Source organism: Salvelinus alpinus, chromosome 23 (assembly GCF_045679555.1).
Source record: "Salvelinus alpinus chromosome 23, SLU_Salpinus.1, whole genome shotgun sequence".
Lineage (NCBI taxonomy): Eukaryota > Metazoa > Chordata > Actinopteri > Salmoniformes > Salmonidae > Salvelinus > Salvelinus alpinus.
Genome location: NC_092108.1, coordinates 50,390,040 through 50,417,200, shown reverse-complemented (window position 1 = coordinate 50,417,200; position 27,161 = coordinate 50,390,040). Strand labels below are relative to the sequence as shown.

At 41.4% G+C, this 27,161-nt stretch overlaps 1 protein-coding gene across 1 annotated transcript in view; it reads left to right on the top strand.

Annotated features, from left to right (window-relative positions):
• The window catches only part of LOC139551221 (cadherin-7-like), a 186,675-nt gene that overhangs the window by 64,597 nt on the left and 94,917 nt on the right, over window positions 1–27,161 (top strand). The window contains exons 3-8 of the mRNA XM_071362697.1: window positions 4,266–4,560; window positions 8,805–8,924; window positions 10,990–11,157; window positions 12,520–12,707; window positions 16,396–16,649; window positions 18,369–18,505. Coding sequence (XP_071218798.1) covers window positions 4,266–4,560; window positions 8,805–8,924; window positions 10,990–11,157; window positions 12,520–12,707; window positions 16,396–16,649; window positions 18,369–18,505 — 1,162 coding nt within the window. The remainder of the gene's footprint in view (window positions 1–4,265; window positions 4,561–8,804; window positions 8,925–10,989; window positions 11,158–12,519; window positions 12,708–16,395; window positions 16,650–18,368; window positions 18,506–27,161) is intronic.

The following is a 27,161-nucleotide window of genomic DNA, read 5'->3' as shown; positions in this document are numbered from 1 at the left end:
CCTGGTTTCTCACATCCTGCAGGTGACCATTGCTCCGGCGACCTCTGGGTCGGTCTCTGCCCTCTGGTTCTTTTACCTGGCCCTAGTGCTGGTGCAGGTAGATATTGGCGACTGAATGTGGTGCTCCCACTCCTGGTTCTCACTCTCTGCATTAGACCAAACATCCCCTCGATCCCTCTGTCTCTGTCCCACCAGTATCACACCTCCTGGCCAATTGGTATACGTAATCCATCCCTGGGAGGGACACGTTGTGTTTCTCAAACCCTGTCATTAGCTCCATTTTGCGGTTTACTCCAAAAACCCTCCAAAAGAACACGTCTCGAGTGGTGCCTCAGCTCCCACGGCTTCGACTGTTGGTAGGTTGGGACCTTACACTGGGTAGGCTTAGGTCTCCTCCATCACTGGAGAACTCTTCCCCTGCGCCTTTCTGCACTGCCAAGTACACATCAATGTTCTGGGGGCTATCGGAGTGATCCTGCCAGTAGCATATTCCTGTCTCAAAGACTTGCCATGCAAGTCTTAGTACAAAGGGCCGGTACAGTGAAACTGCAAATGCCTCATTAAATTAGTTATGGTTCCTTTGATTGCTCCAACGTCACTTGGATTGGATGACTGCAGCAATGATAGAGCTAATACATGCCAACAAGTGTTGACCCTCAGGGATGCATGCATTTATTCAGACCCAAAACCCATGCGAGGTAGGCCTACTCTCAGATGCTTTTGGTGACCCTATAACTTCGACAGTTGGCATGCCATTCGTGGCAGTCTGCCCTATACACTTTCAATGGTACTTTCTGTTCATTCCATAGTGACCAAAGGGGAATCATGGTTAGATTCCGGAGAGGGAGCCTGAGAAACGGCTACCACATCCAAGGAAGGCAGCAGGCGTGCAAATTACCCACTCCCGACTCGGGGAGTTAGTGACCAATACAGGACTCTTTCGAGGCAATGTAATTGGAATGACTACATTTGAAATCTTTTAATTAATGAGGATCCATGACTGATGTTTAGAAGTTGCATTTTAGAGCAGTCAGAAACTTCTGAAAGTGTCATTATTTATGTTTTAACCATAACATTTAACTGCCTGTTGTGTATTTTCCATCGGTGTGACATAATGTCCTATGGGTTGGCGCCAATAAATGAAAAGAAAAAAAAGGGGTTGTCTTGAACAAAATGTTACAAATATTTTTTTAACATGAGGCAGGTAACATTATCATAATACACAAGTAAACTAATTGCTTTTTTTGTACTGTAGGTTTTTGTCAAATGACTAAATCTTACTAAAAATGTATTGGGGAGACACTTGGTTATCGTCATTATACAAGAAAATGTTGTGTTTTTCAATTGAATTGACAGAATATGATTACTGATTTTAAAACAGAAGTATTTGGGAATCATTAAACACCCCCCAAAAAGCTGGCCACATAAATAACATTTGGAATTGTTTAGACAGTTGTTTTTTCCAATTAGATGTTTTTTTTTCTTACATTTTATAATAAAACATGTTTTCACTATTGTTTTGGCCATTTGGCAACTTTCTACTTTTCATGAAGCCTCATTTTGACCAGCTAATCGCCTAACCATCGATCAAGCAACGTTATAGACTAATTGCTACGCCAATACAGGTGATATTCATATTTTATATTGGAAAATGTACAGGGAAGCTAAGTTGTGCACCTGTACTCGACCAAGTCTTGAGGGGGAGAAAAAAAGAAAGTTCTCAACAACATCAACACACAGCCAAGTTCCCTACCCGAAATGTATATGTTTAAAAACGTGTTGGAAATACAATAATTGCACAATTACACATTTGATTGTAAGACAAATTGAATTGTAACATGTTAAAAATGCATTCTACCCTGTCTTTGCTTTCACAAACATCTGAAAAAGCTTGTCTGGAGAGCATTTTTAGTGCCCGAATACATTATTTTGTATTCTAAATGTACTGAAAACACGTTAAGTCATTTCACATGTATATCCCCTGTTTTTGTTTACACGACTATAACTCTTGCAAACATGTCATATTTGCGGTCATATCTCAATGGCTAGTAGCTATTTTGGCCTTGACGGAACTGATGTCCTCACCTATTCCAACTAACATCCCTTGAGCAACTTTGAACAAATAACACAATGGCTGGATACTAAAGCAGCAAAAGGTTCTAAAAAAGGTTCTGTAAGCAGCTGCGGGCAATCACTTAGAAAAGAGCATTGAGCTGTGCCATGGAGACCATCTTGTTATCTGCCTTTGCCCATAGAGAGGAGGGTGGATATGGAATAGACTTCTGTGTTGTTCTCCTTGGTTCATTACTGTAAATACACAGATGACTGAGCAGAACACAGAACAAAACCCAACCATGCCCCACAAACACACACACACATTTGTTTAACTATCAAAATCTTATTTTCCCTAACCTTAACCCCTAACTCTAACTCCTAACCTTCATTGTAACCCTAACCCCTATGCCAATAATAGCCTTTTTCTTTGAGGGGAACTGCGAAATGTACCCATTTGTCTGGATGTTCCTTGTTTTACTATCCTTGTAAGTACTTCTGTTCCCCACAAGGATAGTAAAACCAAACACACACACACATACACACAAACTCTCTTTTCATACTCCTGAGTCTGGAGAAGGTTAGATTGACCTGAAAAGTATGATGGTTTCAATATTAGAGGAGAAAAAGCTAAGGGCCTGGCTTGTGACCCAGGTGCCTCTAGAGACCGAAATTAAATAAAGCGTTTCTCTATTTGAAACAGAGGGAGAGAAAGAGCGGGGGTGGATGGGTAGAGAGGGAGAAGGGCAACATAGATTTCCTGTTTGAGATGATGTAGAGCATTTTTTTTCAATCTCCAGACACCAGTGATGGCTGCTGAGGGGAGGACGGCTCTAAAATAATGGCTGGAATGGAGTGAATTATATCAAACACATGAAAAAAAAATGTGTTTGATACCATTCCATTTACTCCATTCTGGCAGTATTATGAACTGTCCTCCCCTCAGTAGCCTCCACTGCCAGACACATATTACAGTCATGAATGGATTGTATTAGAATTATTTTCCATTGAGAAATGAAAACAAGCCCAAAGATGGCCTATGTCTTTGTTTTTACATAGAGCAATTATATTAATAGCATTGAATATAAATCTCCTTAATTCAGAATGTGATACGAAAAACACTGGCGCGTTGTGTTTCTTCACATATGGAGGCAGATGTGAAATAACTTGTTGGCCAATATTTGCATTTTAACTTGAGATTCAGTGTCTGTATTTGAATGAAATCCATGGTAATAATGAGCGAAGTTTGTACACTGGGGCAAAATTATTAAACTACGTAAATCCATGTTGGTACACCACCTCAAGTAAGAAATGACAGAAAAACACATTTTCTTGAAAACAGATCCCCGAAACCTAGGGCACCTGGAGGGGTACCTGAGAAATTTAAAGCGTGTTGTACACTGATGTATTATGTTTAACAAGATATCCTTGACCAAGGACGGCAGTTGGTATTCATGTGTTCCAGAAATGTGCTGATTCTGCAAAGACTGAGGTGTGTGAAGAACAGAACAACTTGACTTAATCTTAACACGCAATTCCCAGCTGTCTTTTAAACAAATTCTAAACCAGATCAAATCATTTCAACAGTATCTAAGGATTATTCTATATTAGTTCAATGATATACAGTGCCTTCAGAAAGTACACACCCCTTGACTTTTTCCATATTTTGTTGTGTTACCGCCTAAATTTCAGATTGGTTAAATTGAGATATTGTGTCACTGGCCTACACACAATACCCCATGATGTCAAAGTGAAATTATGTTTTAGTATTTTTTACTAATTCATAAAAAATTATAGCTGAAATTTGTTGATGGTGGTGGCTGCGTAATGTTATTGGTATGCTTGTCATCGGCAAACACTAACAAAACACTAATAAATAAATGATATAGCGCTAAGCACAGGCAAAAGCCTAGAGGAAAACCCGGTTCAGTCTGCTTTCCAACAGACACTGGAAAACAGGAATTCATCATTTGATATATGAGTAAATCAATATTGTCACTGGTTCGATTTTGAGGTGCTATTAACACAAAGACATGTAAAGTGTCATCTTTTATATTGTCTCAATAACTATCTGACTCCCACAACCTCAAAATGTGTTTGTTTAGTTGTCTGGGGGGGGGTTTGAGAGCAGAGCAGAGGACCACTTTCCATTGTGACAAATGGAAAATAAAGCTGTTTTATTTTGTAATATAACCTCCTCTCTACCCCTGTAGCTGCACTCGGACGTGGACAAGGGTGAAGGGCAGGTGAAGTACGTGCTCAATGGCCAGGGAGCTACCTCCATCTTCACCATTGATGAAAACACTGGTGATATCCATGCCACCAAGCGTCTGGATCGCGAGGAGCAGGCTTACTACACACTCCGGGCTCAGGCCAGGAATCGCAAAAACAACCTGCCCATGGAGCCCGAGTCTGAGTTTGTCATCAAGGTCCAGGATATTAATGACAATGAGCCCAAGTTCCTAGATGGGCCCTACTCAGCCAGGGTCCCCGAGATGTCCCCAGTGGGTGAGTAACATTAAGTGACATCAACCCAGTGGGCAAAACCGAGCAAAAACTGTTTTTGGTTGGAATTATCTAATTTCAACCATCTAATTACAACCAGTTTTTCCTGCTGGGAAGTCCTATGGAATGGTGCAAAAAATGCATAGTGGGTGACAAGCAATAGGCATACACTGTGTAGCATGGAGGACGTTTTGTTTAACTTTCTTACTACACTGGACAAAAATATGAACGCAACATGTAAAGTGTTGGTCCCATGTTTCATGAGCTGAAGTAAAAGATCTGTCACGTTCGTTATAATGATTGGACCAAGGCGCAGCGTGCATAGAGTGCCACATGTTTATTTAAATGAAACTCCCAGAAAACAATAAAGAAACAAACTAAACGTGAAGAAAAATGGAGTACTCACAGGCACTACACAAAAACAAGATCCCACAAAGGGGAAAAGGCTGCCTAAATATGATCCCCAATCAGAGACAACGATAAACAGCTGCCTCTGATTGGGAACCATACCAGGCCAACATAGAAATATAATCACCTAGATCATCCACCCTAGTCACACCTCGACCTAACCAACATAGAGAATAAAATCTCTCTATGGTCAGGGCGTAACAAGATCCCAGAAATGTTCAATACGCATAAAAAGCTTATTTCTCTCAAATTCTTTGCACAAATGTATTTACATCCCTGTTAGTGAGCATTTCTCCTTTGCCAAGATAATCGATCCACCTGACAGGTGTGGCATATCAAGAAGCTGATTAAACAGCCTGATCCTTACACAGCTGCACCTTGTGCCGGGGACAATAAAACGGCACTCTAAAATGTGCAGTTTTGTCACACAGCACAATTCCACAGATATCTCAAGTTTTGAGGGAGCGTGCAATTGGCATTTTGACTGCAGTAATGTCCACCAGAGCTGTTACCAGAGAACTGAATGTTAATTTCTCTACCATAAGACACCTCCAATGTTGTTTTAGAGAATTTGGTAATGGCCTTACAACTGCTGACCATGTGTAACCACGCCAGCCCAGGACCTATACATCCAGCTTCTTCACCTGCGAGTTCATCTGAGACCAGCCACCCGGACAGCTGATGAAACTGTGGGTTTGTAGAACTGAATAGAGTGCCCCCATGGTGGCGGTGGGGTTATGGTATGGGCAGGCATAAGCTACGGACAACGAAGACAGTTGCGTTTTATCGATGGCAATTTCAATGCACAGGGACACCGTGACAAGATCCTGAGGTCCATTATCGTGCAATTTATCCGCCGCCAACACCTCATAGTTCAGGATGATAATGCATGGCCCCATTTCGCAAGGATCTGTACACAATTCCTGGAAGCTGAAAATGTCCCAATTCTTCCATGGCCTGCATACTTACCAGACATGTCACCAATGAGCAAGTTTGGGATGCTCTGGATCGACGTGTCAACAGCTTGTTTCAGTTCCCGCCAATATCCAGCAACTTCGAAGCCATTGAAAAGGAGTGGTACAACATTCCACAGGCCACAATCAACAGCCTGATCAACTCTATGCAAAGGAGATGTGTCACACTGCATGAGGCAAATGGTAGTTATGCCAGATACTGACTGGTTTTCTGATCAATGCCCTTACATTTTTTTTACCCCGTAGAGTTGATGTCCACGCACCTGCGGAAATCTAATTAGCATTAAAAAAAATAACCATGCAAATCTGTCCGTTTAAGATAGAGATATCTTGGATGCTTATGAATCCACCGCATCCACCAATGTTACACTTCCGCATCTACGGTGAAAGGTGACAGAGCTAGAGCGGTATTTGTCAGACCATGAGACATCCCGAAAATTGGTCTTCTCACAAAATTGTTTGTAGCAACCGAACGGGAAGCAACGTCAGCACAATATCTGTTCGTCGGGAGAGTCAGGAAATGAATTTCCATGGCCGATCAGCTGCACACAAGCCTAAGATCACCATGCACAATGCCAAGCATTGGCTGGAGTCACCGCCATTGTAAAGCTTGCCGCCATTGGACTTTGGAGCAGTGGAAACACTTTTTCTGAGTGATGCATCACTCTTCACCATCTGGTAGTCCATCGGAATAATCTGGGTTTGGCGGAAGCCAGGAGAACGCTACCTGTAGTGGCAACTGTACCGTTTGATGGAGGAGTAATAATGTCTGGGACTGTTTTTCATGGTTCGGGCTGGGCCCCTTATTTCCAGTGATGAGAAATCTTAACCGTACAACATACAATGACATTCTAGACAATTCAGTGCCTCCAACATTGTGGAAACAAATTGGGAAAGGTCCTTTCCTGTTTCAGCATGACAATGCCGCGTGCACAAAGCGAGGTCCGAGCAAAAATGAAATGGTTTGTCGAGATCGGTGTTGAAGAACTTGACTAGCCTGCACAGAACCCTGACGTCAACCCCATCGAACAGCTTTGGGATGAATTGGAATGCTGACTGCAAGCCAGGCCTAATCGCTCAACATCAGTGTCCGACCTCGCTCATGCTCTTGTGGCTCAATGGAAGCAAGTCCATGCAGCAATGTTCCAACATCTAGTGTAAAGCCTTCCCAGTAGATTGGAGGCTGTCCACATACTTTTGGTCATGTAGTGTGAATGGATCTGATTAAGAGAAAACTATTTGTTTAATTTGGTAATTAAGAGCTTGTTTGCAGTAATGCCTCTCAAGACAATTTGCTGTGACAAATGAGATGGCACGTAGAAAGAAAACTGTAATATGCCAGCTATAGTATTAGAATTTTTATTTAATCCTTATTTTACCCGGGAAATTGACTGAAAACACATTCTCTTTTACAACATTCTCTTTTAAACATTCAAGTCTAAATTACCAAAGTTACGATAGATTGTCAGAGATTTTCTGTTAATTACCAAAATTCCTGAAGATTCCGGTAACTTTGGTCAGTTTTTTTACATTTGACCGTAAAGGTCAAATATGTTCCCCCAATTTTCCCTTTAAGTGCCACCAAAGTAACACAGTGGTGACGTCTCTGTATCCCTTATGAAAGGAATATGTCCGAAGCCACAATTGGCAGGCAAAGGGCAAACACATAAAAAAGAAAAAATACAAGAAACGTCGAAAAGTAGACTTTTTTGTCTTCATAGAGAGCCATTGAATTGTACCTTGACCAAGATATAGTGAAAGAGAAGCCGGCTGTGAAGCCATTAAACAACCGGGAAAGGAGGCGGCCTTTTCAATCATGAGGAGAAAGGGACCAGAGGGGGATCTTATTTAACTGAATCCAAGATTCAAGATTCTACCAATACATTTGAGTAGCCACCATAGCTGGCTGAAATGGTCCCCTTGTGACTGAATCGATTGTGCTGAAGAATTGCAGTTTAATTACTGAAGGCCAGTTGAACCACCAAGGTAGTGATTGGGTGACATTTTATATGCAGATATTGTATGTTGGGGAATGTATAATTTCTTGGAACTGTGTGAGTATGTGTATACCAATGCAAATGGCAAAAAACACATGCATGCAATCAAAACTCGCAAATGTATGTCTGTGGTAGCTTCCGTGTGGGCTGTCTTGAAACGTGTTGTTCTTCCCGATTCAGGGCATGGCGGAAATGATAAATTCACAAAACAACTATTATTAGCGTCCATGTGTTTTAATTAGGATCATGTTCAAAATGTTTATTAAACATAAGCAGGCTTTATCACAAGTTTCATATTAGCGAAGGTATGTTTTGGAGCAGTTTGAAATAAAGTTTTGGCTGATTTTCAAAGCACACCTCACAACCAGGCTCATGAGAATGAGGCGGCAGGTAGCCTAGTGGTTAGAGCATTGGACTAGTAACTGAAAGGTCACAAGATTGAATCCCAAAGCTGGCAAGGTAAAAATCTGTCGTCCTGCCCCTGAACAAGGCAGTTAACCCACTGTTCCTAGGCCATCATTGAAAATAAGAATTTGTTCTTAACTGACTTGCCTAGTAAAATTAAAAAAATGTAACACATTGAATTGAAACGCAAGACCAACTCTAGCCTACACCATGCAATACATTATCACTACAACCCTACTTTAGGCCTTTCGTCTAGTGGATAACACCACCACCACGTTCACTATCCAACCGAGTCCTCATGGGATCAAATCCTGGTTCCACAGCTACTTCGACAAAAAAAAATTATCAGCATTTCTCTGTCTACCTACATTATCCTGTCTGTTCAACTACGACACTTGAAGAAAAATCAAATTGCGAACAGGCTTTTCAGTTGTTTTTATGACCAAATGATTTGTCATTACAGGCACATCTGTGGTGACGGTGGTGGCAACAGATGCGGATGACCCCACATATGGAAACAGTGCCAGGGTGATCTACAGTATCCTCGAGGGCCAGCCCTACTTCTCTGTGGAACCAAAGACAGGTGAGGATTAAACCAAATCACACAGAGGTGTATACTGTCTAAAAGCTGGATCAACGAACACCCCAAGGTGTTGGAAGCCAGGGTCAGCCACAGTGAAGCACCCCTGGAGCAGTTTTAGGGGTTAGGAGCAAAATAGGGATACCTAGCATCCCATCAGATTCTGTGCTTACATACAAATTACATACAAATTATTAAACCTCTGCAGGGATAGTTTGTTAGATTCCAAAATTAAAATATGAGATATATTGGAGAATTCTGACATTATGTTACACAGCAAAGTCAAGTTTCCTCAAACTTACAAAGGGCAATTAGATTGAAAGCTTATTTGAGAGTGTTTTATGTTTTGTACATTTTAAGTTTGTAGATAAATACTTTACTGAATATTTCTTCAAATTGCCCAGTAGCGGTACGTGGGTAAAATCACTGAGGAAGCCAAGCCAGGATAAAAGCCATGTTACAACTTATGTTGTGATAATTGCAATGTTTGCTCTATAACCCATGAGTTCATATGCCACCGTAAAACACGATAAAGCTGAGACAACAAAATTACAACAAATCAAATCAAATGTTATTGGTCACATACACATATTTAGCAGATGTTATTGCGGGTGTAGCGAAATGCTTGTGTTCCTAGCTCCAACAGTGCAGTAGTATCTAACAATACACACAAATCTAAAAGAAAAAGAATGGAATTAAGAAATATATAAATATGATTGAGAAATGTCAGAGTGGCATTGACTAAAATACAGTGAAATAGAAAACAGTATATACATATGAGATGAGTAAAGCATGTCCAAAATTCCGTCAACAGTCACACTGTGGTGGAATAAATTCAACTACACATGAGTTAAAGTAAATAATGCATGTAACAAAAAGTTACATGACCTACAGCATGGTCAAGCAATTTAATGTGTCAGTTCATTAAACAGTTTACTAAACAACTATGGTATGGTTGAGAGAATGCCAAGAATGTGCAAAGCTGTCATCAAGGCAATGGGTGGCTACTTTGAAGAATCTCAAATATAAAATGTATTTTGATTTGTTTAACACTTGTTTGGATACTACATGATTCCAAATGAGTTATTTCATAGTGTTGATGTCTTCACTATTATTCTACAATGTAGAAAATAGTAAAAATAAAGAAAAACCTTGGAATGAGTAGGTGTGTCCAAACTTTTGACTGGTACTTTATCAAAGGTGGAAATTATTATCTAGTTATCACTCTATACAACTCAAACTGTGTTTATGATGGTTCTCCTGATGTTTCTGAGTGTAAGGGGGGTGCACACGTACAGTAGTCTGTTCCCAGATTAAAAGCCTCTCCTCTGCCATCAAGGACAGCATTTACAACCTAACACGCTGCCTCTTATTTCATCATTCTGTGTGCTGACCGTGGGCGACGGGGACAAACTGTAATAACGTTCCTGAGTTATGAGTTTAAGGCTCAGAGCGGTGATGGCGCATTCGCCAAGGATTATTCTAGAATACAGCCATAATGTCATTGTCATACCAGGGAGAAACTCTTCCCAGCGAGCAAAAGAGGTTGCAATGACATCGTTATGACGTATTTTATGTTGTGGTCAGGTTGTGTACTGGTTGTTTAAGGAGGTTTTGTTAATGTCATTTAATCAACCATAAAAATATATCTTCATCTGGTTGTAACCTAATGATCTGACGAGATCATAAGAACCAAAATACGACTTATTTCCCATGATGCCTTGATCTCGCCATCTTTTTTTTCTATTTTCCGGAGTGTAACAAAGACCAGTTGGTTGTCTTCTCTACCAGAAAACCAGTTTACAACCAGAAAAAAACTAAATTATTACATCATGTAACAAATTTTGCACGCTGGGCAAGTCGTAGTGGGATTTGTCTATTCTTTTTTCTGAGTTACTATAATATTATAATGAATCTGAGTAAAAAATTAATCAGTCATTTCAAGATGGTTGAAAAATTGCCACGTAGAAGACATAACATAAGTTGATTCATAAAACATACCAAGATGTACCACGTTATATTATAACTGAAGGCCCTAAGTAAAGTGTTACTGAATCTTTTTTTGCAGGCGTGGTCAAGACAGCTCTGCCCAATATGGACCGTGAGGCACGGGACCAGTATCTGTTGGTCATCCAGGCCAAGGACATGGTCGGCCAGATGGGAGGACTCTCTGGGACCACCTCCGTCGTGGTGACTCTCACTGACGTCAACGACAACCCACCACACTTTTCTCGCAGTAAGCCCTTCTTTTCAGTCAGTTTGCACTATTTTTTTTATTTAACCAGGCAAGTCAGTTAAGAACAAGTTCTTATTTACAATGACAACCTACACCAGCCAATCCCGGACGATGCTGCGCCAATTGTGCACCGCCCTATGGGACTCCCAATCATGGCCGGTTGTGGATTCAAACCAGGGTGTCTGTAGTGATGCCTCAAGCACTGAGACGCAGTGCCTTAGACCGCTGCGCCACTCTGGAGTCCAAAGACTGTAAAAATGGGAACGGATGCATCTCTGCATTAAGGAGATAGACTGAGGGTGAGGCTCTGCGATAGACTAGAGTTATGTCCAGTGGGTGTACTTGTACATCAAGCTGCCTCAAGAGATAAACAGGAGATAGGCTCCTGCTCATATGAGACGTTCCGGCTCACTCGTGCAAGGCTACTTACTTACTTACGTCCTTCTCAGGCTGGGTCTAAAGTTTTATATTTAAGGGCAAAAATAACATTGTTTTGATAAAACTGTATACAGTATTTTGCGGGCCAGAATCTATCTACAGGACCATAATCAACCGCAGAACACCATTACTCAACTAGAAAAGGCAATTTTTTACTGGATTTTTACAACAACAGTTTTTTTATCGCTACCTAATGAAAGGTGGTGCCATTGTTAAGAAGACGGTATTGAGACAATGCTATAACAGCATTATTGAGTGATAGAGAAGGGGTTGACCCATCTAAAGATCTGCATTTTCAGATCAAAAAGCTCCATCCCAGAGACTTGTGGAGAATGAGGATGCTTTTGTCTACCTGCCCATGTACTTCAAGTGAAATTAGCATGCTGGCTAAATCTGGCACGTTCACAGAAATGTTGATTAATATGCTTTGTCGCTTTCAAATAAACTTAATAAAGTGAAGTTGCAACCCTGAAGGTTCCATGGTTCCTTGAGGTGTGTATAACAGTGTTGGGCTGCGTGGTGCAGCGGTCTAAGGCACTGCATCTCAGTGCTAGAGGCGTCACTACAGACCCTGGTTTGATTCTAGGCTGTATCTACAGGTCTTGATTGGGAGTCCCATAGGGCTGCGCCCAATTGGCACAGCGTCATCTGGGTTTGGCTGGGGTAGGCCGTCATTGTAAATAGAATTTGTTCTTAACTGACTTGTCCAGTTAAATAAAGGTTAAATATATATATATATTTTTTTTTTTAATGACTCAGCCAGGGATGGAGCTCCCAACCTTCCAATCTCAGGGTGGACACTAACCAAAAGTTGTTGGTTGAGAAGGAAGTGGTGGTGGGAATCTATAACTTGTATGTGTGGGCTGTTTTTATAATTTTCCTCTTCTCTCTGTCTCTCTCTGTCTCTCTCTCTCTCGCCTGTAGAAAGTTATCAATTCAGCATGTATGAGTCCCTGCCAGTGGCCTCAGTGGTAGCCAAGATAAAGACGCTAGACTCGGATGTGGGGCCCAATGCTGAGATGGAGTACAGGATTGTGGATGGGGACGGCCTCGGGTTGTTCCGAATCACCCCCGACCGAGACACACAGGAAGGCCTCATCACTCTGCAAAAGGTATAATGCAGACCTTTCCTTTAAGGAAGCCATCGCTAGAGGTCTGCTATAGTATTGCACTGTCCTCATGGACACCCTATAAGACCAATAGATAAGGTGTCCGTATTAGGACACAGGAAGTTGTGTCAGAGTTTGAAGTTGGTGTCAAAACGACAACACCAACTCAAATCTCCAAGTGAGTTTGACACAAATTCCATGGACGTGTAACTCTTGTCCATGGACACTCTATAGATGCAGATCCTTAATCTAATGCTTTTCCAACTCTGGTCCCAGATAGCTACTTTTTGTGCATGCTTTTGCTCCACCCTGGCAATAACACACCTGATACAGCTAATCATTTTACATTTTTAATTTAACCAGGAAAATCCCATTGAGACACAGGCTTATGTGAAACAGGTGTGTTAGTACTAGGCTGGAACTAAAGCCGGTACACACCATAGCTCCTCAGGCTGTGTTGAAAATCTGTCTTGCCTACTTTATTATTAACCTTTAATTAACTAGACAAGTAAGTTAAGAAAAAATTCTTATTTACAATGACGGCCTAGCGGGTAACAGTGAGTTAAGGTTAACTGCCTTGTTCAGGGGCAGAATGACAGATTTTTACCTTGTCAGCTCAGGGACTCGATTCAGCAATCTTTTGGTTACTGGCCGATCACTCTAACCACTAGGCTACCTGCTGCCCCCATAACTATTTACTAAAACTACATACTGTGTACTAATTATATTACATACCATTTAGAATGTACTGTTTAGTATAAATGTATGCAGTAAGCAACAAATATCAACATACTAAGCTCACCCATATGGAGAATGCGTTCAAAATGCGCAATTCTGTTGTTTCCCGCCATTCGTTCATGTTGATACAGACCTCCTCTTATCTGATTATCAGCTGTTGTAAAACACATGTGGGTCTGAAAAGATGATTCTCTTGCTCAAAAGCCTGCAGCGAATTCTACTAGATGAAAAGCCAAAATGAGTATGACATCCTAGCATTTGAAGCACACGACATTTTAGAAATTTGACATACTATAAAACTTTATATTTTCGCAAATCCAATCAGTCTACTATTTAGAACACAAGTATGGGTATTCATACACACGGCCAATGTCTGTAAGACGTCCCCTGGAATTTGAAGAACTTGACTTCTAAATGATTCTTAAGTTTCTCTGAACTTAATCATAAAGCTTTTGACTCTTGACAAAATATCTGTTTCAAATGGAGATAAAAATATCTCTTTAGCTTTTCTCTACAATTTGAATTATTTACAGACAATGAGTGTATGCTCAATACTTTGCATTTGATATCTTAAAAAGCAATAATTTCATAACTCTGACAGGATGAATAAATGAGGAGCTGCGAGAGTTTTTTTTTTTCAGGTTCTTGTACCTTTGTCTTAATATCAATATGTTGCCTTGGCACAGGTATGTACTGTAAGTCAATATGACAGCAATGTTCAGAGATTGAGGAGATTCAGAAAACAATTGTATATGTGTGGACAAAATGAGATCAGAATAGTAAAGGGTATGAGAGTAACCCTGGGCCTTTATCTATTGTGAAGTGATTTTTGCTGACTTATTTTTTCTTTCTTAATTTTTTCTTGTTCCTCACTTCCTTCCCTCCCTCTCGTTCTCTCTCTCCCCCCTCCCTCTCTTCCTTATTTTTTTTTTTACTCCCTTCCATATTTAAAAAAACATTTGTCTCTTTCCTCCATCCTCAGTGGCTTGCGAAAGTATTCACCCCCCTTGGAATTTTTCCTATTTTGTTGCCTTACAACCTGGAATGAAAATGTTTTTTTTGGGGGGGTTTGTATAATTTCACTAACACAACATGCCTATCACTTCGAAGACGCAAAATATTGTTTATTGTGACACAGACGAGAAATAAGACAAAAAACAGGAATCTTGAGCGTGCATAACTATTCACCCCCCAAAGTCAATACTTTGTAGAGCCACCTTTTGCAGCACTTACAGCTGCAAGTCTCTTGGGGTATGTCTCTAAAAGCTTGGTACATCTAGCCACTGGGATTTTTGCCCATTCTTCAAGGCAAAACTGCTCCAGCTCCTTCAAGTAGGATGGGTTCTGCTGGTTTACAGCAATCTTTAAGTCATACCACAGATTCTCAATTGGATTGAGGTCTGGGCCTTGACCTAGCCATTCCAAGACATTTAAATGTTTCCCCTTAAACCACTCAAGTGTTGCTTTAGCAGTATGCTTAGGGTCATTGTCCTGCTGGAAGGTGAACCTTCATCCCAGTCTCAAATCTCTGGAGGACTGAAACAGGTTTCCCTCAATAATTTCCCTGTATTTAGCGCCATCCATAATTCCTTCAATTCTGACCAGTTTGCCGATGAAAAACATCCACACAGCATGATGCTGCCACCACCATGCTTCACTGTGGGGATGGTGTTTTCTGGGTGATGAGAGGTGTTGGGTTTGCGCCAGACATAACATTTTCTTTGATGGCCAAAAAGCTACATTTTAGTCTCATCTGAACAGAATACCTTCTTCCACATGTTTGGGGAGTCTCCCACATGCCTTTTGGCGAACACAAAACGTGTTTGCTTATTTTTTTCTTTAAGCAATGGCTTTTTTATGGCCACTCTTCCGTAAAGCCCAACTCTATGGAGTGTACGGCTTAAAGTGGTCCTATGGACAGATACTCCAATCTCTGCTGTGAAGCTTTGCAGCTCCTTCAGGGTTATCTTTGGTCTCTTTGTTGCCTCTCTGATTAATGACCTCCTTGCCTGGTCCATGAGTTTTGGTGGGCAGCCTTCTCTTGGCAGGCTTTTTGTGGTGCCATGTTCTTTCCATTTTTTAATAATGGATTTAATGGTGCTCTGTTGGATGTTCAAACTTTTGGATATTTGTTTATAACCCAATCCTGATCTCTACTTCACAACTTTGTCCCTGACCTGTTTGGAGAGGTCCTTGGTCTTCATGGTGCCCCTTGTTTAGTGGTGTTGTAGAATCTGGGGCCTTTCAGAACATGTGTATATATACTGAGATCATGTGACAGATCACGTGACACTTAGATTGCACACAGGTGGACTTTATTTAACTACTTATGTGACTTCTGAAGGTAATTGGTTGCACCAGATCTTATTTAGGGGCTTCACAGCAAAGGGGTGAATCCATATGCACATACCACTTTTCAGTTTTTAATTTTTTGAAATAAGTTATTTTATGATTTCACTTCACCATTTTGGACTATTTTGTGTATGTCCATTATATGAAATCCAAATAAAAATCCATTTAAATTACAGGTTTTAATGCAGCAAAATAGGAAAAATGCCAATGGGGATGAATACTTTTCCAAGGCACTGTGTTCCTTCCATACAAATATTATTTCATCTAATGCGCAATTGCGTTTTTTCCAGCCATTTTTTCATTTTGGTACAGCACATCCCCTTATGTCATTATCAGCTGTTGTCAAAGACATTACGTCCCAAAAGATGATTCTCTTCCTCAATAGCATGCAGCGAATTCGTACTAGATGAAAAGCCAAAAGAATTGTCGAAATTGTCAAAATTTTACTTACAATATTTGACTAACTATATTTTCACATTCCCAACTAGCCTACTATTTAGAACTCAAGTACTGGTATTCAGTCATGCCCAAAGTCTGACCCTCCCTCCTTCTTTCCCTACTTCCTTCAATAAATATCTCTCTCTCCCTTTTAAATCGGTAGGGCCTGGACTTTGAGACCAAGTCGAGCTACACCCTGCGTGTCGAGGTGTCCAATAGAAACATCGACCTGCGATTCCTCTCCCTTGGCCCATTTAGCGACACAGCTACAGTGCGCCTCATCGTGGAGAACGTGGACGAGCCGCCTGTCTTCTCCTTGCCGCTCAGCAAGATGTTAATATCGGAGGAAGCAAAGGTTGGCACCACCATCGGGACGGTCTCCGCACATGACCCCGACTCCACCAACAGTCCCATCAGGTAGGGGTGTGGCAAGGATTTGTCTTGTCTTTGGCTATGCCGGATTAAGTGATATGACATGCTATTCTATAAAATCCTTTCTCCGTAATTAATATTATCTGATTGAGCTAATCATGTAAATGTAATTAACTAGAAAGTCGGGGCACCACAAAATAATATTTATAGAGCTGTTATCTTCCGAATAAACTCTTAAAGACCTAGTAATATTTACATCAATAGCAGTCAATATTAATCGTCACCTTATTTCAGTCTCATCTGAAAGTTGTAAATTCTTGGTTATCTTCACGAACCCTGGCTAATCACACATATTTACATATACACAGAATGAATCATACCTTGATTACAAATTACGTCATAAAGGAAAATGTCCCTAGCGGACGGAACAGATATGACAGCTGGTGACACAAAAGAAAAGGGGGCTGGGTTTGAGTGAAAGAGCGGGAAGACTTGAGGAACAAAGGGAGAAGCCATGCTATCGTAAATACAGTATCTTATGCATTCTAAATTACCGCCCATTTGGAAAAGGAAAATGCAATAAATATTTACTCTGAGCTACGCTTCGGTAGGTTGGTGGTAGATGGAAGGCCGTGTTTCCCAACAGAGTCCTTTGTCCTTTGAAGAATGTCTCTGGTGGTAAATTGGCTACGTTGTAGTGTTTTCGTTGGGTGGTAAATGGGATACTCTGTCTGTCCTTTCCTAGCCCACGTTTTTAGCTGCTGTTGCTAACTCAACGGCTAGGAGGTATCACTTCTGTAGTGAATAAGAGTTCAAAGTTCATACCATTCGCAACCACGCTGAGGTTGGCTTCGTTCTGTAGTTATTATCTGAACCATTCTGACATCGGATCGTCATCCTAATGTACCCGGAACAGGAGGTTACATTTTCCTCAAGGCTTTATATAGTGGAGGGAGAAGGGTGTGTTTTCATAGTTTTATAACCCCTGTCTCTTCACAGGGGCAGGCCACTGATTGAGCACAGCCCTAACCTTATGAAAACCCAAATCTCTCATTTGGAAGCTAAAATTACATTTAATATTTTCACCAATGTTATATTCAAACATTTAAATTGCCCAACAATTCCATGTGAATCTGATAACTCTAATGTGTAGACTTTCCACTGTAGAGTTTGTCATCCTATCATTGATGAGAATGTCTCAGATGACAACCGAACTGACATCATATTCATTAAGTACCAACTCATATGTTCAACTGGTCGGATTACCAAAATATGGTTCATTTCCCCCCACCTTCTGATGTTCCCAGAATCTCTATGTTAACCAAGGGATTTTCAAATGTCACATCAGTAGGGTAGAGAGAGGAAAAAGGGGGGAAGAGGTATTTATGACTGTCATAAACTTACCCCCAGGCCAACGTCATGACAGATTCATCATAGCAAGTTCTAAATCGTAATGCTCTGTTACTGTTTGAACGTTTTTGATCAGTTCTATTTTGTGTTTCTACGACAAATACATGTGCTGGTTGTTTAACTGCTTGTTATGTATTTGGTATGCATCAGTTGTAGCCTTCCTCATTCGACATATGATTGCTCCTTATTATAACAGCCTGCATAAATGTACAGTATGCATCCCTGATTAATGCATTCTTAATGCATTGCCCACAGATGGTCCATAGAATCTGTTTATATGGCGGGTGCTGTTGAATCTGGCCCTTGATAGGAAGCCTCATCAACAGGCTCTCTCTCCTGTCTACCTAACTCCAGGTACTCAATAGACCGCAACACCGACTTGGAGCGCTTTTTCAACATAGACGCCACCACCGGTGTCATCAGCACTGCCAAGCCGCTGGACAGAGAAGTCAACGCCATACATAACATCACCATCTTCGCCATGGAGAGCTGTAAGTGTCCTTACTCTGCTCTGTCTGCACAGTTGCTACATTACATCCGGGTTCTTGTCAATCACTGTTACAACTTACAGATACACAATGGAGTTGCTAATTGTGTACATCAAATGTTGGCTTTCTGTACAATGAGACGATTTCTGGACAATATGTCTATTTAAGGGACCCCTAAAGAGCACCCCTAGAGGCAAATGTTATGTAGTGCCTCTTCAACAGTGACATCACATACGATTTAAGACTATTTCACACTGACAAATCCCAAATTCTCTTTAAAATTAAGTAAATCCTGTATCATAAAAGATAGACTTAAGCTTCCTGTACTATTTCCCAATGAATATCATTAGTAGAAGGCTCACTGAGATGTTGCCAAATTCTCCCGGAAGTCTGAAAATCAGTAGGGAGAACGTGCACAGACCCTTCATCTCCTTGACTCGTAAAGGAGAGTTTGTGCAGATGCTCTGCTGCTACAGAGGTCGACTGCAGTTGATTGCTGGCTCTAGAACTTGTGGTTTTTGATCGAGCCTCACCTTGATTCCAAACGATGGCCGAAGCTGATCCCCACACACACACACACACACACACACACACACACTTTCCTCCCAACGCCCGGGCTCTCCCGCTGCAGACTTTGTCTGTGACCTTCACCAAAAGAAATGCACCTGTTCCCCAATCGTTCCATCTGACTCAGTACTACTGAGGCTGGAGTTCAATCAAACTTGCACCGTGGCAAACCCCCATTGGGGCTGGAGGAGTGTAACATTGCTCCTTAATCATTTTACTTTCAACATACTTAAGTAGATTTCTAACTACTCTAACATAACGAATCCCCGAGCTGACAAAGTAAAAATATGTATTTCTGCCCCTGAGCAGTTATCCCACTGTTCCCCAGGCGTCGAAGACGTGGATGTCGATTAAGGCAGCCCCCAGCACCTCTCTGATTCAGAGGGGTTGGGTTAAATGCGGAAGACACATTTCAGTTGAATTTATTCAGTTGTACAACTGACTAGTTATCCCCCTTTCCTTTCCTTAATGTAATTTTAGTTTCAACATATTTACATGTAAATACACTCTTAGAAAAAAAGGTGCTATCTAGAACCTAAAAGGGTTATTCGGCTATACTCATAGCAGAACCCATTTTGGTTCCAGTTAGAACCCTTTTAAAAAGGGTTCTCCTATGAGGACAGCTGAAGAACCCCTTTGGAACCTTTTTTTCTACGAGTGTACAGTACTTTCTACTCTAACATTGCTCCTTAGTCAATGACATTTCACTTTCAACATATCAGTAGAGTTGAGTAGGGTACTCTAACATCCCTCCTTGTAAATGTAATTACAATTTTTACATATTTTATTAGAATAGAGTACTACTATAACCACTCCTCAGTCAATTTCATTTGACTTTCAAAACATTTTAAGCAGTGCGATTAATTAGACAATGAGTAAATATTGAATAAAACTCAAATCAAAGTAGATATAACGTGCATTTTTGCAGGGACAGTATATGAATTTTTTATTATTTTTTATTTCACCTTTATTTAACCAGGTAGGCCAGTTGAGAAAAAGTTCTCATTTACAACTGCGACCTGGCCAAGATAAAGCAAAGCAGTGCAACACAAACAACAACACAGAGTTACACATGGAACAAACTTACAGTCAATAACACAATATAAAAAGTCTATATACAGTGTGTGCAAATGGAGCAAGGAGGTAAGGCAATAAATAGGCCAGAGTAGCGAAGTAATTACAATTTAGAAAATGAACACTGGAGTGATAGATGTGCAGATGATAATGTGCAAGTAGAAAAACTGGTGCGCAAAAGAGCAAAAAAGTTAATAAAAACAATATAGGTAGGTAGATTTGATGGGCTATTTACAGATGGGCTGTGTACAGCTGCAGCGATCGGTAAGCTGCTCAGATAGGTGATGCTTAAAGTTAGTGAGGGAGATATAAGTCTCCAACTTCAGCGATTTTTGCAATTCGTTCCAGTCATTGGCAGCAGAGAGCTGGAAGGACAGGTGGCCAAAGGAGGTGGTGGCTTTGGGTTGACCAGTGAGATATACAGTTGATGTCGGAAGTTTACATACACCTTAGCCAAATACATTTAGACTCAGTTTCACAATTCCTGACATTTAATCCTAGTAAAAATTCCCTGTCTTAGGTCAGTTAGGATCACCACTTTATTTTAAGAATGTGAAATGTCAGAATTTATTTATTTCATCACATTCCCAGTGGGTCAGAAGTTTCCATACACTAAATTAGTATTTGGTAACATTGCCTTTAAATTGTTTGACTTGGGTCAAATATTTTGGGTAGCCTTCCACTAGCTTCCCACAATAAATTGGGTGAATTTTGGCCCATTCCTCCTGACAGAGCTGGTGTAACTGAGTCAGGTTTGTAGTTCTCCTTGCTCGCACTCGCTTTTTCAGTTCTGCCCACAAATTTTCTATGGGATGGAGGTCAGGGCTTTGTGATGGCCACTCCAATACCTTGACTTTGTTGTCATTAAGCCATTTTGCCAAAACTTTGGAAGTATGCTTGGGGTCATTGTCCATTTGGAAGACCCATTTGCGACCAAGCTTTAACTTCCTGACTGATGTCTTGAGATGTTGCTTCAATATATCCACATAATTTTCCTCCTCATGAAGCCATCAATTTTGTGAAGTGCACCAGTCCCTCCTGCAGCAAAGCACCCCCACAACATGATGCTGCCACCCCCGTTCCTCAAGGTTGCGATGGTGTTCTTTGGCTTGCAAGCCGCCCCCTTTTTCCTCCAAACATAACGATGGTCATTATGGCCAAACAGTTCTATTTTTGTTTCATCAGACCAGAGGACATTTCTCCAAAAAGGACGAACTTTGTCTCCATGTGCAGTTGCAAACCGTAGTCTGGCTTTTTTATGGCGGTTTTGGAGCAGTGGCTTCTTCCTTGCTGAGCAGCCTTTCAGGTTATGTCGATATAGGACTCATTTTACTGTGGATATAGATACTTTTGTACCTTTTTCCTCCAGCATCTTCACAAGGTCCTTTGCTGTTGTTCTGGGATCGATTTGCACTTTTCACACCAAAATACGTTCATCTCTAGGAGACAGAATGCGTCTCCTTCCTGAGCGGTATGGCGGCTGAGTGGTCCCATGGTGTTTATACTTGCATACTATTGTTTGTACAGATGAACGTGGTACCTTCAGGCGTTTGGAAATTGATCCCATGGATGAACCAGACTCGTGGAGATCTACAATTTTGAAATGTGGAGGCAATTATTTTTTATAAAGACTAACTCATATGATTTCTCCTGTTCTATTGTTTCATTGTCTAGAGGCCAAAGGCATTATCCTAATGATATTTGCGACCCTTGAAAGTTGTTGCATCTTTAAATCCCTCTGCTTTCTAATTGTCACACCCTGACCTTAGAGAGCCTTTTTATTTCTCTATGTAGTTAGGTCAGGGTGTGATTTGGGTGGGCATTCTAGTTTGTCTGTTTCTTTGTTGGCCAGGTTTGGTTCCCAATCAGAGGCAGCTGTTTATCGTTGTCTATGATTGGGAATCATACTTAGGCAGCCTTTTTCCCACATGTGTTTGTGGGTAATTATTATTATTAACTCCCTGTCATAGATGAGCCAAGGCGCAGCGTGCATGTAATACCACATCTCTTTTAATCGTAGTGAAACCTTCACAAAAAGAACAGGTAAACAGAATCAAACGTTACACAACCGTGGCGCACACAAACACACAATTTTTTTTAAATAATTACCCAAAACATTAGGTGGGAAAAGAACTGCCTAAGTATGATTCCCAATCAGAGACAACGATAGACAGCTGCCTCTGATTGGGAACCACACTCGGCCAAAAACAAAGAAGTAGAAACCATAGAATGCGCACCCAAATCACACTCTGACCTAACCAAATAGATAAATAAAACGGCTCTCCAAGGTCAAGGCGTGATATTTAAGCTAAACATTCTGATCTGTTCCATCAGCCCTATTAAATGATAGGCATACAACTCCACTACACTACTTTGATACGTATCAGTGGGAATTAAGAAGTGAGTATACGCAATGCCCACAGAAAAATAAGTGGGTATACGGTATTTACCTGCATATACCCTCCACTACACCACTGCTATTGAGGAAGGGAATCATCTTTTCACACCCACGTGTATTTGACAACAGCTAATAATCAGAATATGTGATGTCCTGTACAAAAATGAACAAATCACCATTGCACATTAGATGACGCTTTCTCAGTATGTATGATTAGTATGTTGATATTTGTTTCTTACTGCATACATTTTTACCAACAGTGAATTCTAAATAGTAGGACGTTTGATAAGTACACAGTATGTAGTTTTAGTAAGTAGGTAAGACAGATTTCGGACACAGCCATAGACAGATATGGATATTGATTTGAATAATGTTGAGTAAAGAGATTGTGAGTTTTGCTCCAATATCAAAGTAGCCTTTGGGAACACAGTCTTCGGTTGCCACCTTACATAGGGCTCTATTTTCAGCTGGCGCTATGGAGGCGCAGGTGTCAAACGCATATTAGTTTGCAATTTTGTCATGTTAAAACTGGCACGTTGGCATTTTCCAGCCCTAACGCCAGGTTTCAAGTTCAGTTTTAATTTTGCGTCACAAGTAAAGTGAAATGCCTTTCTTGCAAGCTCTAAACACAACAGTGCAGTAATCAATAACAATGTAATACAAAAAATAACGTAAGCTGGAACAAAAACACCCAAGAAATAAAAATACTAAATAAGAAGATCAAGAGAAAGTAAGTAAGCATACTGTATACAGGGTCAGTCAGTTCCCTTACCATATTTACAATGTTTACAATGATACTGGAGTGATAGAGATAGATATGTATAGGGCTAGGACCAGGATGTCTTGCTCCCAGACAGACTAAATAACTTTTTTGCTCGCTTTGAGGACAATACAGTGCCACTAACACGGCCCGCTACCAAAACCTGTGGGCTCTCCTTCACTGCAGCCGAGGTGAGTAAAACATTTAAACGTGTTAACCCTCGCAAGGCTGCAGGCCCAGACGGCATTCCCAGCCGTGTCCTCAGAGCATGCGCAGACCAGCTGGCTGGTGTGTTTAAGGACATATTCAATCAATCCTTATTCAAGAGGGCCACCATTGTTCCTGTTCCCAAGAAAGCTAAGGTAACTGAGCTAAACGACTACCGCCCCGTAGCACTCACTTCCGTCATCATGAAATGCTTTGAGAGACTAGTCAAGGACCATATCACCTCCACCCTACCTGACACCCTAGACCCACTCCAATTTGCTTACCGACCCAATAGGTCCACAGACGACGCAATCGCAACCACACTGCACACTGCCCTAACCCATCTGGACAAGAGGAATACCTATGTGAGAATGCTGTTCATCGACTACAGCTCAGCATTTAACACCATAGTACCCTCCAAACTCATCATCAAGCTGGAGACCCTGGGTCTCGACCCCGCCCTGTGCAACTGGGTCCTGGATTTCCTGACGGGCCGCCCCCAGGTGGTGAGGGTAGGTAACAACATCTCCACCCCGCTGATCCTCAAGACTGGGGCCCCACAAGGGTGCGTTCTGAGCCCTCTCCTGTACTCCCTGTTCACCCACGACTGCGTGGCCATGCACGCCTCCAACTCAATCATCAAGTTTGCGGACGACACTGCAGTGGTAGGCTTGATTACCAACAACGACGAGACGCCCTACAGGGAGGAGGTGAGGGCCCTCGGAGTGTGGTGTCAGGAAAATAACCTCACACTCAGCGTCAACAAAACAAAGGAGATGATTGTGAACAGCAGAGGGAGCACCCCCCTATCCACATCGACGGGACAGTAGTGGAGAAGGTGGAAAGTTTTAAGTTCCTCGGTGTACACATCACGGACCAACTGAATTGGTCCACCCACACAGATAGCGTTGTGAAGAAGGCGCAGCAGCGCCTCTTCAACCTCAGGAGGCTGAAGAAATTCGGCTTGTCACCAAAAGCACTCACAAACTTCTACAGATGCACAATCGAGAGTATCCTGTCGGGCTGTATCACCGCCTGGTACGGCAACTGCTCCGCCCACAACCGTAAGGCTCTCCAGAGGGTAGTGAGGTCTGCACAACGCATCACCGGGGGCAAACTACCTGCCCTCCAGGACACCTACACCACCCGATGTCACAGGAAGGCCATAAAGATCATCAAGGACAACAACCACCCGAGCCACTGCCTGTTCACCCCGCTATCATCCAGAAGGCCAGGTCAGTACAGGTGCATCAAAGCAGGGACCGAGAGACTGAAAAACAGCTTCTATCTCAAGGCCATCAGACTGTTAAACAGCCACCACTAACATTTAGTGGCCGCTGCCAACATACTGACTCAACTCCAGCCACTTTAATAATGGGAATTGATGAAAATGATGTAAAAATGTATCACTAGCCACTTTAAACAATGCCACTTAATATAATGTTTACATACCCTACATTACTCATCTCATATGTATATACTGTACTCTATATCATCTACTGCATCTTGCCATCTTTATGTAATACATGTATCACTAGCCACTTTAAACTATGCCACTTTATGTTTATATACCCTACATTACTCATCTCATATGTATAGACTGTACTCTATACCATCTACTGCATCTTGCCTATGCCGTTCTGTACCATCACTCATTCATATATCTTTATGTACATATTCTTTATCCCTTTACACTTGTGTGTATAAGGTAGTAGTTGTGGAATTGTTAGGTTAGATTACTTGTTGGTTATTACTGCATTGTCGGAACTAGAAGCACAAGCATTTCGCTACACTCACATTAACATCTGCTAACCATGTGTATGTGACAAATAAAATTTGATTTGATTTGACTAGGCATCAGGATGATATATAATAAACAGAGTAGCAGCAGCGTATATGATGATTGTATGTGAGTGTGCGTGTGTGTAGACTCAGTATAAATGTTTGTGCATATTATGTGTGTGTGAGCAAATTATGAAGTGTGTTTGTGTGTGTGTTGAAGGGTCAGTGAGTGTGCATAGAGAGAGTGCAAATGACTACACAGACTATGAATTCAATTAGTCCATGTAGCCATTTTGTCAGGTATTTAGTTAGCTATTTAGCAGTCTTATGACTTGGGGATAGAAGCTGTTCAAGGAGCCTGCTTGACAGACTTGTTCCGGTACTACTTGACATGCAGATGCAGAGAGAACGGTCTATGGCTTGGGTGGCTGGAGTCTTTAACGATTTTCTGGGCCTTCCTTTCACACCGCCTGATATAGAGGTCCTGGATGGCAGGGAGCTCGGCCCCAGTGATGTACTGGGCTGTCTGCACCACTCTCTTTAGAGCCAAGCCGTGTTACATCCGGTCAAGAAGCTGTCAATGGTACAGCTGGAGAACCTTTTGAGGGTTTTAAGGCCAATGCTAAACATTTTCAACCTCCTGAAGGGGAAGATGCACTGTCACGCCTTCTTCATGACTGTTCGCCTGTGTGTGGACTACCGTAACTCCTTAGTGATTTGGATACTGAGGAACTTGAAGCGCTCGACCCGTTCCACTGCAGCCCTGTTGATGTGTCAGGGACACAGCTGATGTGAACAGTAGTACTTCTCTTCTTTGTCATCCGGGAGATAGGTTGCATCACAGAGCTCATCTTTCCTGAAAGGAGAAATAAATACAGTTGTGTAAATGTTTCGTAGTTATGTCTAGATAGAAAAAATATGAAAAAAAGCAGTAGGTAGTCTACATACACAATAAACAGGGTCCATGTGGGACCACAATTGCTTTGCAGCATGTTCAGGATTTGGTAGTCAGTATACCATTTGAATAAACTAGATTTCCTAAATAGTGGTGTGTTTGCATTGGCTGAAAAATATAGGCTCTACAGCACTAGCTCAGCCAGCCAGGAGTACCTGTAGGTGAGGTTGAGGGAGATTGACTGATCAATTGTTTCATCCAGGAAAGAGGTTTCATCCGAGCAGGGGTACAACATCATTCCTGAAGTAAAATCTAAAAAAGGAATTATTCAAAAAGCTAAAAAAAATCCATAAATCCAGCACAGGTCTACACAATATAAAAGACGCATCAAACTGGTTATGCTATTTATTGAACAGTTCAACAGGCAAAAATGAACATGTTCATTAGTGATTTACTTTGTTGGTCATATCGCTTATGAAAGTGAACATGGAATGGAATGTAGTTGATAGAAGATTCCCCAACTTGTGCCCGCTAGACTAAATAGAAAAACAAGATACTCATCTTTGACTCAAGATTACTTGACCCGAAGGAAATGTCATAAACAGAGCTGACAGGATTTCGCATTATCAATCAATCAATTTTATTTTATATAGCCCTTCGTACATCAGCTAATATCTCGAAGTGCTGTACAGAAACCCAGCCTAAAACCCCAAACAGCTAGTAATGCAGGTGTAGAAGCACGGTGGCTAGGAAAAACTCCCTAGAAAGGCCAAAACCTAGGAAGAAACCTAGAGAGGAACCAGGCTATGAGGGGTGGGCCAGTCCTCTTCTGGCTGTGCCGGGTGGAGATTATAACAGAACTATGCCAAGATGTTCAAAAATGTTCATAAGTGACAAGCATGGTCAAATAATAATCATGAATAATTTTCAGTTGGCTTTTCATAGCCGATCATCAAGAGTTGAAAAACAACAGGTC